At 44.4% G+C, this 16,693-nt stretch overlaps 1 protein-coding gene across 3 annotated transcripts in view; it reads right to left on the reverse strand.

The window, feature by feature from the left end:
- Positions 1-16,693, reverse strand: part of RORA (RAR related orphan receptor A) — a 77,955-nt gene that overhangs the window by 16,068 nt on the left and 45,194 nt on the right. For all 3 annotated transcript variants that reach the window (XM_033166733.1, XM_033166732.1, XM_033166731.1), the window contains exon 2: positions 5,661-5,746. Coding sequence is in view for 2 of the 3 variants with exons in the window: in XM_033166732.1 (XP_033022623.1) it covers positions 5,661-5,746 (86 nt within the window). In the remaining variant the exon portion in view is untranslated. The remainder of the gene's footprint in view (positions 1-5,660; positions 5,747-16,693) is intronic.

The following is a 16,693-nucleotide window of genomic DNA, read 5'->3' on the forward strand; positions in this document are numbered from 1 at the left end:
AAACAAACAAACAAAGTATGCACTCTTAAGAGCCTAAGAAGTGACTCCTGGATCAGACCAGAGGCAGTAACTGCTCCATCTTCTTCTCACCTTCTCACCCGGCTGAGTGGCTGGTTTATTGTGACATGGATCTCTGTAGGCAAGAGCCCGGGCTCAAAGTTTCATGCAACAGATGGGCCAGGTAGGTTGCTTAGGCATCTCTTATTCTCTATTCCCTTTATCCTGTGGAGTACCATCCATCAAATCAATATCCGTGGGATTGAAACCCTGAACTGCAAGAGCATTTTTTTCCTGGCATGATTGTTGCCATAGAACAAATTCCAGGCATGTTTACAAACCATGCAAACAACAGACCTCCCAAGTGAAAAGTGAAATGCAGCAAAAAAAAAAAATTTCACTGCCACAGAAGCCTAGTAAGGGCATTCCTCCTTGCCAGAAGAAATGGAGCATCTTTTCAGATACCAAATAAAAAACCCCAGTATGAACAGAAATGAGTAAGGCACCAAACTTCCAGAAACTAATTCAATGGTTCCCAATTAGGGGTGCAGCCCCATCGCTTGCCTTCCCCCCCCAACTATTTTTTTTGGTCATCTTTTGCATGGTAATATCACAAATTTTATGGTCTGTTTTACCACTGCTATTTTTCAATATTGGCAAAAATCAGTTTTGAAATCGCACCTCGTTAACGATTTTGACCCAGCAATACGCAGGAATATATCACTCCTCACGCGAGGGGGAACAGGGCAGCCGATTTCAAGGCACCGCCAATATCACACAATGATCTCAGCCTGCTGACCTGAGTTGCCTTCCCTCACTGACGTCACTTCAAGGCACTACCTTCCCCTGGAAAGCAGCAGCCGCCGCCATGATGGATGTGTATCTTCATTGGCTGCCACCACTGGCTGCCCCACTGCCTACCCCCCCTCAAACTATGTTGTGGAGATGACTCCGCTTCCCCCCCCCAAAAAAAAAACCCCTCTGTGGCTGCTCCTTCCCTCATCCCCACATCTGATCTCCAATTTCAGACATTATGATATAACGGAATATTGCGATGTTTAGCTGCTGGTATATCACAATGTTGAAAATGAGGCCCTAGTCTGTTTTTAGTATACCTAAAATCCTTTGCTTATTAGGGGCTACCCCACATTTTGTTCAAAAAATGGCTTTGCATAGGTAACTACCATGGAGTAACTACCATGGAGGGTGCCTGCGGGGAGTGACACGGTGTGGCAGCTCTGGTGCCCTGCAATCACTCGTAGCCACCTGCAAGCACCCTCCTGCTGGAGGGTTGCTGAGAGGGAGGTGGTAGCGGGTGAACGCAAGTGCCACACTGCTTTTTTGGGCAGCATGGTGCCTGCAGACGCCCGAGCCATCGCATCACTCCCAGGAGAGATGCCGCGGCTCAGGTGTGCTGCAGGTCCAGCGCTGCTCGCAGGGCCAGCACATGCCAGTTTCATCCTTCTCAGCCACCCTCTAGCAACTGGGAGGGGGGGCGCAGCAGCTCAGTGTGCTACGAGCCCAGCCCTGGGCTGCGCTGCTATTGGGAGCGGTGTGCCGGGCTCTGGGGTGCTCTGACTTGCGCTTCACTTTGGGCTCCAGTGTGCTGCCCCCAAGATAAGTGCCGCCCAGGGTGCCCCGCTCCCTAGCTATGCTCGTGGATAGAGTTATCAAAATTTTCAAAAGGAGGGGGTCCATGGCTTGGCTTTTGAAAAATTGGGGTTCCTCAGTAATTAGCTAATTGGGAAACACTGATCTAACCTATGTAGCCAGGACCTGATTGATAGACTTGCTGTGATTGGCATGGTGTGAATAACAAGCCCCCCCCCCCACGCCCCACATACAATCCTGCACATAGATAATACACCAGGCCACAGGAAGCATTAAAGTCTGGGGAAGTCTTGCCAGGGGAAGGCTGGAGCTGGGAAGCAACACCGCTGTGATAACAGGGCACTCCTGTACAGAAAGAGGTTTCAGAGCAGTGAGGGAACAGACTAGCACAGGTGGTGAGGCTCCTGGGAAAACAGGAATCAAGGAAGAGGCAGAGGGCCTAACTTCACAGTACATTAACGATGGGATTAGTCAGTTTTTTATTGTTTGTAACTATTGGCCATCACAAAATGAATCACAAACAGAAAGACAGTCCCAAGAGTATGTTAAACATAAATTTTTAGAGCTGAAAATTGCATTTAAAATGGCAAAGGTCCTGAAATCATTTGGACTTTTAAATAAACCCTTGGCGGTGAACACTTTTAGTCCTATGAGGTCACAATAAGTAGCACATACCGGTAATAATCTTGCTGCTACCCTATAGGAAGCTACATCTACATCGGTCCCAAACTATCTCATTTTGAAATCATCTGACTTAGAAAACTTTGTAACTTTGAAATGAATAGTGAAATCTGTCCCTAGGTGAACTGTATAAAAGGCAATACAGGATATGCAGTTTATTTGATGTGGCTTAATCAGCATACGTATCGTCTGGAGATCTTCTTGTCTGTTAAAGAATTTACTGGTCAGATACTTAAATTCTAAGCTGAGTAAAACACGTCTAACAGGAAGAAAAGTTCTTTCCAGCAGATAAGCAGCCCTTTTATAGTTGGATTTAATTTTAATATGCCAGTTTAATTTAAATTGGCTTCAAATACATGCAGACTTTTAAAGTCCATTTCGGCATCTTCAGCAAAAATTGCATTACTGGTCTTAAAGTCATAAATGTCCTCAGATGACCTTACAGGGGGAACTGCATAACTCAACATCAAATTGCTACAACATGCGCAGTCTTCTCTATGCTACAGTTCTAAATGTGATTAGCAACCATGTTATGGTTTAAAACAATTAAATACCAGGTGTGGAGGTGGGAGAGCAATCACAGCACAACAGGGAATTTCAAGTCTTCCCTCTCAGTGAAAATCCCCCCTATCCAGCAGCAATTAGTATTAAAACAAGCCTTACACTGATCAGATAAAGGCAGCCCCAGTCTGGAAGTGGCGGAAACAGTGAAGCTTACAGTCCTTTGGCAGAATAACCTTTCCCTGCTATAATGCCTAAAAATTTGCACAGGAACGCACCAAAAGCGGCAGAACAGAATCAGACAGGAGGATGTACAACATTTTAAACAAACAAAATCTGGGTTCTCGTGTAAGCTGCAGTTGATTTTGTAAATTGAGCTGCAAATTGATTTTATTCGCCTCTGCTAGAAAATATATATTTAATGTGTACTTTTGGTGTTTTTAATTGTAATCATGCATTTTAATATTATATTTCATCTCATTTTGTAAGCTGCCCAAGGAATGTGTGTTGAAGGATGGCTATACAAGTCTAGTAATAAAGTATTTTTTTTAAACTACTACAAGGAGCAAATTTGTCAATGAAGAAACCTGAAAATTCAAAAATTACTTTCCCATGGTTATTTCTGTTAGAATAGCAATTAACTTGAATCACTTTGGGAACCAGAATGGCTTCAATAAATCTTTATTTATTTGATATTTGAAGATGGCTATCATATCTCCTCACAGTCTCCTCTTTTCCAGGCTAAACATACTCAGCTCCTTCAAGCCCTCCTCATAAGGTTTAGTTTCCAGACCCTTGATCATCTTGGTTGCCTTCTTCTGCACACATTCCAGCTTTAGACCCTTGCTAAATTGTGGGGCCTAGAATTGGACATGGTATTCCAGGAGTGGTCTGACCAGGGCAGAATAGAGTGGTACTATTACTTCCCTTGATCTGGACACTAGACTTCTGTTGCTGCAGCCTTGAATAGTGTTAGCTTTTTTGCTGCTGCATCACACTGTGGACATGTTCAGCTTGTGGTCCACCAAGACCCCTAGATCCTTTTCACATATACAACTAGTAAGCCAAGTATCCCCCATCCTATATGTGTGCATCTGGTTCTTCCTGCCTAAGTGCAGAACCTTACCTTTGTGAGGGGAGAGATGGCTTTTTCCACCTGCCTTGGCCCACCCTCCAGCCCTGGAAGCCTTCATAAGAGAGCTGTTCCAGAGGAAGAACTGGGAGGGGAGAGAGATCTGTAAACTCCTAATGCAGCCACACCAGTTTCCTTAGATGCCCTCCCACTTTTCTTTCCTGTTGGAATTGTCTGCATTTGGGCCTTCAATATTTCTCCTTTTAGAAATGCCCATCCATTCTGGACTCCTTTATCCTTGAGTATTTCTGACCATGGGACCACACCCAGTAGCTCCTTCAGCTTTTTAAAATTGGCCTTCTTAAAGTCCACAGTGCGTGTCTGACTACACTCAGCTTTCCATTGCCTTTGTATTATGAAACCCAGGAGGACATGATTACTTCCTCCCAAGTTTCTGAGTACTTCCACCTCATCAATCAGTTTTTCCCTGTTTGTGAGGACCAGGTCCAGGATAGATGACCCCCTTGTCTTCCACCATCTGGGAAATGAAATTGTCAGTGAAGGAATGGAGGAATTTGTCAGAACTTACATTCTTGGCAGAGTTTGTATTCCAGCAGATATTGAGGAAATTGAAGACCCCCTCTCTCATTTTTGAATATTTGGTAATCTGCTCTACGAAGGCATCATCCAAGACCTCAGTCCGGCTTGACAGTCAATCTGCTTTCTATGCTCCAGGTCATGGATTTCTTCACAAGTGTACACATCCTTTACATGTAACACTACTTCTCCCTTTCTGTTTGGTCTATTCCTTTTGAAATGGTTATACCCATCAATTTCTACATTTCAGTCATGAGTCTCATCCCACCAGGTTTCAGTAATGCCTACCAGGTCATATTTGCCATCCTGTATTAAAAGCTCCAACTCATCTTCCTTGTTTCCCATATCCTGTGCATTTGTGTAGAGACAACTGAAACCATGAGTTGTTCCCCCCAGTTGCTTCCCTCTTGTAGTTTCCTGCCCTTTATTAGGTTTCTGGAGCACCACCTCAGTTTCCCGTACATCAATGAAGTTATCCCCCACACCAGGGGCTCTTCTGTCATCTGTAATATTGTCTCCCCCCCCCCTTCAAGTTCTAGTGTAAAGCTCTTCTGATCAGATTCTCAAGACTCTTGGCAAACACATTCCTGCCAACTGCTGTGAGGTGCGGCCCATCTTTTGCCAGAAGTCCTTCCTCAAGGAAACAAGGGACCATGATCCAAGAAGCCAAACCTTTCCTGATGACACCACTTTCAATACTGTTTGTGCCTGCTTAAGTTTTGGGGCAGTCACACCACCTAATTTCCAATCAGTGACTACCCGATAACTTCCTGCTGAAATCCAATTTATTTTTTTCGTCCTGGTTTTGTTGTAATTTAGGCCCTACAGACAGCAATGCTGTGGCAGCAGTGGGGAAGCATCACAGAACAAAGAGAACAAATCCACCACTAATGGACTATTATTGTGATAAGAATATGTTACAGAATACAGCTATAAGAACGCATCAGTCTAGAGGGACCCTAAGTTCCCAAACAGGTACCTATTTGGGTCTTTAAAGCTATAAGAACAATGTGAATTTAGACACGTGTCCTTTAGTGGAGAAAAACACAACAATGCTTAAAAATTTGTCTGTGGTGGTTTATTGATAATTAGTGTCAGCTAGCAAACATGTAATCTTGCAAAAAGACACGTTTCCAAGTCAAAGATTGAACACACTTTTTTGACTCTCATATATAACTTTTAATATATATATAAAGCTTACCTTACAGCCCTCACAGGTAATGACACCATAATGGATTCCTGATGATTTGTCTCCACAGATCTTGCATGGAATAATTTCAATTTGAGCTGCAACAGAAGCACACAACCAGTTAATTATATTTTCTTTTAAACACCTTAGAATAGCATTCCCTGATCAGCATTTGTACAATGAAAACTAATAACCTGCTCAACATTCTACCACATTAACTATTCATTGCTGAACTGTGAGGGTCCCCCTAGGGCCTTGTACTAATTTATGGTTACTTGTTATATAATAGCTTTCAGGTTATTAAAATGGGTCATTTGAGAAAGTACTTAAAAACTCACAACGTCAGATTTAGCGTTTTAAAACCAATAGGCATTGGACCCAAGAGTTTCTGCTTTGGCCAAATTAAAAAAATATATGCATTTCATCACATGGCAAGATTATGCATACAGCATAAACCAGTTGTCAGCTGGCCTGTCTTGAGAGATAGTGGAGGAGTGCGTCTTCAAAGGTGAAGTCAAGCTGTTGGTACCGGTAGGTTGCAGCGTCTGCTGTGGCTGTAGAGGCTGACGTGAGAGAGACATGCTATGTTGCAGCTGAAGCAGATTAAGGCATCCAGTTGTGCTGCTGCAGATGCACCATGTCTTGTTCTCTCCTCCCAGCGGTCATTTCTCCTCTGTTCATTGCTATGGACTTGGCTACCTGTCTCCAGGCACTGAGATCATGTGCAAGGGATTCCCACATGGCAGGATTGACATTGCCAGCCTTCATGTCACATTTGCAGACGTTTTTGTAACACAGAGTTGGTCTGCCAATTGGCCTGCTGTCAGAAGCCAGCTCCCCATAGAGCACGCCCTTGGGAATCCTGTCATCTTCCATTTTGTGGACATGACCAAGCCAGTGTAGACGTCACTGAGACAGGAGTGCGAACCTGCTTGGGATGTGGGCTTGGGAGAGCATCTTTGCCTGGAATTCTGTCCTGCCATGTGATATCCCAAATCCTTCTGATGCGGTGAATGTGGAAGGTGTTGGTTGTACGTTGCCCACAACTCATTTCCATAAAGCAGCATGCTCAACACGCAAGTCTGGTGGACCTTCATCTTGGTATTGGACATTAGCATCACATTCTCCCATACGCTTTTGGTGAGGCAAGCCATTGCCATAGCTGCCTTGTCAATACACTTGTCCAGCTCAGTGTTGATGATGAAATTGCTGGTTATGGTGAAACGCAGACAGTCAAAATTGTCTACCACTTCAAGTGTGTGCTCATCAAAGCTGATGTGTGGGGTGCTGGTGACATCCTGGCAGGGCCGTCTTAAACATATCCAGCACCGTGGTACAAAGATCCCTCCGGCACCCCCTGGGTGGCAACTCTGAAACAAGGGAGGGGGCGATAGAAAATGTCCTCTGCCTCCCCCACCGTCCCGATCCCCGGCGTGGCGGTGGTGGAAAATGTGCTGGTGGACATGCTCTCCGGTGTTGGGGTGCCCAAGAAGGAATCCCAGGAAGGCTGCGCGCCGCCTTTCACCAGGAAGCAGGAGGAGGACAACGACCAGGAGCAGGGCCGTCTTTAGCAGATGCAGAAGTTTGGGAAGGAAGCTGCACGCCCGCTAGCCATATAGTTGGTGGGGCGCAGCTGGCATGTGTGCAGGGAAAGGGGAGGCTGCCGGCAAAGCCGTGCAGCTCCCTCAATTGCTAGGGCTCCCCTGAGAGGCTGGCGCCCTGGTGCAACAAACCACTAACACCAATGGGAAAGACGGCTGGGAGCCAGTGTGGTGTAGTGGTTAAGAGCGGTAGTCTCATAATCTGGTGAACCGGGTTCGCGTCTCCGCTCCTCCACATGCAGCTGCTGGGTGACCTTGGGCTAGTCACACTTCTCTGAAGTCTCTCAGCCCCACTCACCTCACAGAGTGTTTTTTGTGGGGGAGGAAGGGAAAGGAGAATGTTAGTCGCTTTGAGACTCCTTTGGGTAGTGATAAAGTGGGATATCAAATCCAAACCTTCTCCTCCTCCTCCTCCTCCTCCTCCTCTTCTTCACCAGATGAGCAGGTGAGCTGCCTCCTCCTCCATGGGCTGGGTGCTGGTGGTGCTGGAACTGGCAGTGGCTCCACCCTGGTGTCTCCTCCTCCTCCTCCTCCTCCTCTTCTTCTTCTTCCCTGCATCCTGGTCTTCATCAGACTGCTGGTAAGACCGAACTCCCTGCAGGATTGGGCAAAATAGCTGATGGGTCTCTGTAGAGCTTCTTCAGAGTGTGCTGTCAAGGCGGTGTCATCTGTAAACAACATCTCTCGGATAAGGATCCACCACACTTTTGTCTTGGCATGGAGATGTCCCAGGTTGAACAGAACCCCATCTCTCCTTGTATGGATTTACAAAGTAATCTATTGCAAGGCAATTCCTGACACATTTAAAACATGCACGTTCATTCTTTGGTGAAAAATTAAGATGCAAAAGTAACTGTCTAGTTATGGTCACCACAACAATATGTCTAGGCACGTTTCTCCCCTACAAGATTAAGAATCAAATGATGACAAGATGAGGGAGCTAGCTGAAGATAGAATAAATGCTGTGCTCAAAAGGCAAATTCTTTAAAACAGAGAAGCAATCAAATGGGAAAGCAGTCTAGAAGAGATGTGACTGGAGTTTCATTCTAGCAAATGTGAAAACCAATCCTCTTTTACAAAATTACAGGGGATAATTTGCCAAAACCTGTATCTTTATAAATTTCTGAACAACTTTGCGTAGATAATTTATTTGGTTCTTTTTGCAATTTGTGGTATTTGAAGGGTTGAAACCAGCCATATCAAAACAGGTCATACAGAGGGCACAGTGGGACTTAAATTTAGGCATGTATAGGACAGTAACATCCAGTGAAATTCATGGCTGAGTGAGGATTTGAACCTGGGTCTCCCACGTTCTAGTCCTACAGGCACTCTAACTACTACACCACACTGGCTCTTACTAGGGTGGACCTTTTCCTTTCAGTTTGCAAAATCACAGCTTCTGTGATAGGTGGAGCTCCTAGTGAAGGACATTGTCTCATTCTGCCCATCATGCCCACACAACATGATTATTTTTTAAGTTCTAATGTTTTTATTTCTGCAAAGGAAAGCACGTCCCTGTAAATGGTACAGGAGCACACAAAATCTTTTAAAAAACTAGGGTGATGCTCCACCATTTCTTTAAAAAATTCCAGCATTATAGTATCCTTTAAGACAGGCATGTCCCACTTGAAGTAGGCTGTGATCTATGATCCAATATAAAAACTGGCAGTGATCTACCACCCAGGGATGGGTGTAGGGTGGGCGGGCGCTGGCTGCTTCCCCTGAGGGGGCAGGGATGGGTGCAGCATGGGCAGACGTGCACTGACAGGGCAGGGGTGGGCACATGCGCAGCATCAAAATAGCTTCTCCCAACATCTCCAGTGTAGGGCGGGTGGCCAGAATTCATTGCAGAATTCATTTGGGATTGACGCGTTGGACACATCTGCTTTTAAGAGATGTGGTGACAAGAATTGCACACAGTATTCCAAGTGCAGCTGCACCATAGACTTGTATAAGGCCTTTATGATATTTCCAGTTCTGTTTTCAGTCATTTTCCTAATGATCCCTAAAATACAATTCCCCCCTTTTACAGCTGCCACAACCTGGGTTAACCTGAATTGAGCTATCCACTGGGACCCTTAGTTCGTGGTCTGCCACCACCAGCTCAGACCTCATTAGCATATATGTAATGTTAGGATATTTTGCCCCAGCATGCATCACTTTACATTTGTTAACACCGAATCGGATTTATCATTTTAATACTCATTCAGCCAGTTTGGAGAGATGCTTTTTGAGCACCTCACAGCCACTTTTAGTTAAAAACTACCACAGACAACTTGGTGTCATCAGCAGACTTTGCTAACTCATCTCCCGGAAAGGCTAGAAAGATGTTCTGTCTCATGCTGCAGACTTGGGTTCACAAAGCAGACAACACACTAGGGCTGGGCGATGTCAGGTTTTCAACATCGCAATGTATCGCCAGGCTCTCCAGCCCAGCCAGCTGCAAAGCATGCAGCTGCAAATCTTGACTTGGGCACTAGGTGGCACACCTGAGTTGCAAAAAGTGACTGGCGATGGGTTAATTTCGAACACTGCTTGCACTGCTTGGAGATTTGGGTGATGTGGAACAATAAATAAGTAAATAATCCTTTCCTGTATGCCTTGCTATGCTACTGCTAAAGTTGTATTGTGGTCTGCTTTTCTTCCAAAGGGTGTCTGGTGTCCTTTTCCCTGGCCAGCTCCACAACAGCCTGGGGTGGGGGGTCACAAGTCATCTAATTACCCCCATGCCAGACGTCCCTGTCCCTACTATTTGACTTGTGAATGCAAATACATGTTTCTGGTCTGATTAATGTAAAACTGCTTGCTACTTTTCCTTTTTAAAAAAAACCAGGAAGGGGTAATTAGGGTGTTTTTCCACTTATCAGTTCCATCTTTTGCATGCAAATAAGTGCTTGCTCAAATCTTGTTTGCATGCAAACAAGACACAGTGAGAAATGCAGTGTCTGTTGAAAACAGGACATGGCATAGATAATGACAGAAATTTCCAGCTTTGTTTCACTATTACTGAGTTAGAGCTAATGGGCCCAAATCCACCCACCCAGGCTCCTCCAGAAATGAGCATAGATTGCAACGCAGCACTGCTTAGTCAATCACACCTCAATCAAATTGGTTTGTTATTATTGAAACAGTAACATTTTCCAAGCTACACTGAGGATACTTGAATTGATAAGGCATAAATAAACATATTGCTTGTGTACTGTGTACTGCATATGGAACTTAATGTACCACTGGACACGTTACTGCAGTTCTATGTTGTTCTCGTATTTACATGAAAACCAATAAAAGTTATTTGGAAAGAAATATAACTTCATTCTAAGTAAAATAATAATGATAATGTAATGTTAGATGAAAATTAGCCTGAATCATAGTTCCAATATGCCTAGTTGGAGTATAAGCTTATTTCAATTCACAGATTCCCCCCCCCCCAAACATATATTTACAGAGGCACTCTCACACTAGAATTCTTACAGTCTTCATGCAATGTGGGCAAGGGAAATCATCAGATTCTAAAGGACGCACTTGGGAGTATACTGCTTACCCCTGACAAGGAGAGAGATGCCACCAGCCACTCACCCTCCAAGCAAACCCTTACTTTTTCTTCAACAGAGAAAGAAGACGCTAGACAATGGGGCTGTTCTCTTAAATACAGGGGGAAAGTGGCCAGATATAAAAGGGAGAAGAAAGCAAAACCTCCCATGTGCCTGACTTGGTTCTGCCTCTCTGCTGGACAAAAAAAGCAAGGCACGGGGGGGGGGGGGGGCTGAAGGAGCAACAGTCTTCAAAAGAACTACCCACCAAAAGAAACATTTAAGTTAGTGGTTAAACTGTGGTAGGGTTGGGGGAATCCACACAAGTGCAGAAAAAGCACAGGATGTGGTACTGGGCTCAAAATCTTAGCTTATGAAGGTGAAGATAGCGTGAAAGTGCATGGGCAGCGATCTGAATTGCCCAAATAGCAGTTGAAGGGAATTTCCTGGTGTGGTACATTGATGACCCGGCGCCCTAGTCCTTTGCCTCCCCCCCCCCCATGACTACTTTAAAGAGAAGAAAGCAGAGATAAATTCACTCATGCATGTTGTGGGATTCAGCTCTTTTCAGTGAAGAATTTGGGTTATCTTTCTACGGCATTGTAATTTTTATTTTCCCTTTAGCTTTGTGTACAACAAGCTAAGTGAGCTTAGATATCCCTGAGCAGGTGCTCCAGAAGTTTGCTCAGTCAGTCAGTCTAGAACAGGAGAGAGTCTCATAAAGTGCTGCGAGACTTGGCTCCTGTCCTGGAAAGCACTTAATCATACACTCCAGGCATGCACAGAATTTTATTTACGGTTTGAGCTAATCATATGGTTAGATTGAAGCATTAAACAGATTGTTATATAACATCCACTGGCCACACAAGATCGCTATGCTGGAATGAGGAATCAAATATCCAGGGCCGGATCAAGATATTTTGACACCTGAGGCGAACCACAAAATGGTGTGTGTGTGTCCCCCGGCAGGGAAGAAGAGGCGACTAATATCTACATCATGGGTAGGCAAACTAAGGCCCAGCGGCCAGATCCGGCCCCACCGCCTTCTCAATCCAGCCTGCGGACGGTCCGGGAATCAGCGTGTTTTTACATGAGTAGAATGTGTCATTTTATTTAAAATGCATCTCTGGGTTATTTGTGGGGCATAGGAATTCGTTCATTTCCCCCTCCTTCAAAATATAGTCTGGCCCCCCACAAGGTCTGAGGAACAGTGGACCGGCCCTCTGCTGAAAAGTTTGCTGACCCCTGATCTACATCGGGAACAAGGTGGAGGAAATCAAATGAACATTACCTGATGGCTGAAGTGGAAATCAAAGGCTGTCATGGGAGCGATAGGGAAGGGGTCCACTCTGAATAATGCTGAGCGGGTGCAGACTTCAAAGGGCAGCCCCCGCCATTTCCTCCGTAGGGGTAAGAGGAGACCAACCGCCAAGAGGCAGCAGTAGAGGCAGCATTGGGGGGGGCGGAGGGGTGCTGCTGCCAAGGAGTGTGTTGCAGCTATCACTCTGGCAGCAGCAGGTGAGGCATTCCTTGAAGGACTGATCTGCTGTTCCTGTGGATCCTGCCACCTAGGGTGGTCACGTCACCTTGCTTCATGGGTGGACTGGCCTTGCAAGTATCAGACCACAACTAGGTCGACATACAAAGCCATCATGCTGTTCTCTGTACAAATTCAGTCCCAGGACTGGGTCAGGACCCACCCACCCACCCACAAAAATGTACAAATGGATAGCTACAGCTACAACAGCAGGCAGCGGAGACTATGTAGCTCAGGTGACACAAACCTTGTCTTGAGGATAACCTGAACAGGACTGTTAAGAATACTTTAAATTTTAAACACTCTCTTCATTCCTCACTTCGTCCTAGAACCAGCCACATCACCATAATCTTCCTCCATCTCTTCCTTCTCAATTTCACTGTTACCTTCACTGAAGGTAGGAGCAGAACAGGTAAGCCAACAAAAGCTGTTGTCCTAACAGCTGATACAAAATATCTCATGCATATGGTAGATGGGACAGCCTTTAATACAGAATCTGTTGTATTTTAACAGCTCTCGTTTGAAGATTTGTCTCCAAAAGAAAAGCAGCACTTGCCATGAACATCCACCAGACTCAGAAAGTACCATGAGAAGTTGTCACACAAGGAAGCGAGACTGATGGTGACACAAATAAAGAAGATGGGAGAAAAACCTGACAGTCATTTGGAAAGCAGTTTGTCTGGTAGCACAAGAAACTTCCAAAATAAGAAGGGATATATTCATAAGTAATGTTTGTTCAAATCTGGGACGGTCACTAACACAAACACATTCTGTATGTAAACTGGTAATGCTACACACTTAACCAAGACAGCTAGAACTCGCCAGAACTCAGTTCCAGCACCTCTCAGATGAGCACCGTTGCTAATATAAGGGTGGCATTTGTGGTGAGTTCCAGCACCTCTTTTTCTAGAAAAATAGCCGTCATCAAAGACCACCATTTGTGAGAGAAACATTGCTGTTGCTCCTTCTAAGTCTATTGATTAAACATGCAGCTATACATAGTCAATGACACTCATACATATTTAGTAGCACAAACAAGAATTTGCATTGAAGCAGAATTAACCAAGGAATTATTTGACTGCATAACATTCTAATCCCAGTGCATTTTCAGCTCCATTACCTAAATAATTTGCTCTCCTGTGCACCCTAAAGTAATTCATGATGATTAAGTATTATTCACCTAAATCATCTGAAGCTTACAACAACATTATCATTTTGACAAGTTCCTAAATGCCAGGTTCACAAAGTGTTGGGGTGTTAGGGGTGGTGGTGTCTAGCTACAAATGCACAAGCAGTTCAAAACACAAACAGCCTCTGAGTCAAACACAGTTTTATGGATATCTAGGAGGGCTCCAATGTTTAGTCAATTAATTGTTTAGGTTAACCAATGTTTTCAAAAATCAAAGGACTAGAAAATGCCCCGATTGATAAAGCAGCAAAAAATGTAAATTAATTTTCAGACAAGTAGTTATGATTTATTTATTATTTCAACTGATGCCTCACCTCTGTATACAGCCACAACAATAAGTACTTTTAAAAAATTGCAGATGGCAAGCAGTATCTAAAGAAGAATTCTCTACTGCGAGAGAAAAAAGGAAGCACCTCTTCTATGTATAATTACACTTGTGCTTTTTTTTCATTAGAAATATTTTGTCACCCCCCTTGCCACCCATACACACATTGGTGCAGATTTAGTGCATCAATTAACAAACTAGAATCCAAAGTTAATCAGCTAACAGCACACTCCTTCCTATGCATGTCTAACTCAGAAGGGAGCCCCATCAGCTTCAGTGAGATTTACTTTTGAGGAAACACCTATAGGATTGCACTGTCAGATGTCCCTCATTGGGTGACAGATCTAATTTAAACTCTAGCACTATACACACAGCATCGTATAGGAGGGAGCAGCCCTTGTAAGCCAGCCTCCGTTGCTATGTGAAGCAAAGAGTAAGCATTGTTAGGCACATCCTAGACGTGCACAATCAGGGCTACCTCCAAGACATTTTGGTACCCAGGGCAAAATGTTCACATAGCATCCCTTCTTCCTTTAGTTAGAATGCTATTATTCATGTGCCACAGCTTCAATCTATTATTACTATCATTTCTTTTAAAATACACATCCTGCCTTTAAAGATTTCCAGGACTGGTTACACTAAATATTAAAAACAACAATAAAAACAACAACACTAGAACAGATTTTATAAACATATGCAGCAGCATACAATTGAATAAATAACCAAACCAAATGGTAGAAGCTTCAGCAGAGTGGAAGTTAAGTGGAGCAAACAAAAACCATTGCTTTTGGGAGAGCTTTCCAGAACTGAGGTGCCACTACAGAAAAGGCACTGTTTTCACCTGGTGTATGTGGGGGATGAACAGACTCAGAGAACAGCCTTTGCAAAGATAGTCATGAACAAGCAAGCTGGAAAATAAAAGACCCCACCCACCAAAAAACACATCCTTGCCCGGAAGAGATTAAAGTTGAAATTATATACATTAAAAAATGATTACTGGAATAATGGACAACTTGACACATTTCAATGGCCCCGAAAATTGGCTGCCTGAGGCAGCTGCCTTGCTCTGCCTTAGAGGGAAGACTGGCCCTGTGAACCAGACTCTCAGATAAATGGCCTCCTGCCAGTCTGTACAGGTTCAGTTATCTCAAACCTCAGGCCTCGTGTATACAGTCATGTTTTGACGGGATTAGTTTGCAAACCATGAGCAGGGCCTTGTTTGTACAGCATGAAGGTGCAATAGGAGGTACTTGATCCATAATAAGCCCTTGGCAGTGGCGGCACACATGCGCCAAAGTGAGGGCACTCTTTCCTCCATGTGTCGCAGCAGGATTCCCAAGAGGAGATCAACATTGCAGGCAGCACAGAAACTTTCAGAAACTGGCAGCATATGCTTTTTTGTGCTCAAAAAACACTTTCACGAAATAATTGTGTGAAGAATTGTGCAGGGAAAATAGCACATTCATGCAGCTCTTGTTTTTTGTTCATTTCCCATTCACACATGCAGAGTGGAATGTTGCAAACGTGTATAAATGTATTTCAATGTAAAATGTATTGAGAGAGTCAGATCACCACTCATCACAGCATCATTAAGACCCCCCCCCGCCCCTCATGATAGTTATGATAATTCTTTAACACTGCCAGTGATACCAGAATAGGTTTAAAAGGAGCAGTGATTAGTTTATTTGCTGCTTTTTAAAACGTTTGCTTCCACTTTTACAAGGGCATCTCTACTGTTATTTAAGCCTCTGGTTGTAGTGCATGGAGTGGCATACATACACTTTTTCCCAGCATTCCTTAACAAAGGGTGGCATGCCCCATCTAAACAACCAGTCATACTGCAGGACAAGGGGAACACCTAGGGGAACAGCCATTCAAGGAATTGTGAACAAGCAACATTCAAACCCCCTGAAAAATCAGTAAGTATGCTCAACGAACAGGTAGCCTAGAGTGACCTTTGTGAGGAAAGTGACTTGGGATCAGGTGTCATCACAGCTATACACACAAAATTCTATCCTATCTCACAGTTCATTGTGTGGAGCTGCAATTAAGGCTGCTATGATACAGATGCCACTATAGCTGTATCGAGTCTGCCCTGTGTTTCTCCCCATAGGATAGTAATTCCAAAACTGCTGTCCTGGCTCCTATCCAAAACACACAGAGAAAAGCTCTTACTTGTAACCAAGAAAGAGATCTTTATTCAGACAAGTAATGGTACAGGCTCGGCAGCAGACATGGTGCTCAGGAGTCGTAATTCAGGATCAGGGCAAGAAGTTCAGAACCACACAGAAGTGACCGAGATGTCCCAGCAAGTTCCCCTGCCCACCAAGTTGGAAAGATGACTTGTAAGACTCTCTTCCCTGGGAATGTCAAGCTTGCTGGTACACACTGTTGATGCTGGTGGGTTTGCTCCTTACTGCAAAGGCAGCACCTGGTTATAGACGGCAAGGCTGTGCCCTCCTGTTTAGCCAAACCTTTATCTGTAGTGGTACTGAACTTCAAGGGTGGTTAGAATGCCTGGGAAGCTCAGTATGAGGCCACAAGTAATACCACTTTCCTCTGGGGAAGGCTCAGTCTTTCTAAAAAACAACAACTCCTAGTTCTTGTATCAAAAGTCAGGAAATCACTGCCATCAAAACACCCCTCGCGTGCAACCCCCCCACCTCAAATTCTTCCTGGCAGAAGCTCAAAAGCAGCATTCTGTTCACAAGTAGCTTTTGGGTGCCCAGTGGTGTAAGAACTGCAGCACACCCCATCCCTGATATTACTGGAGACTAGATCCAATCTTTCTAGGACTAATGCAAGTGTCAGGCAGCTTATTCAGAGGATGAACCAGGTGTGTACTAACTCAGTGATAACCATC

Source organism: Lacerta agilis, chromosome 13, assembly GCF_009819535.1.
Source record: "Lacerta agilis isolate rLacAgi1 chromosome 13, rLacAgi1.pri, whole genome shotgun sequence".
Classification (NCBI taxonomy): Eukaryota; Metazoa; Chordata; class Lepidosauria; order Squamata; family Lacertidae; genus Lacerta; species Lacerta agilis.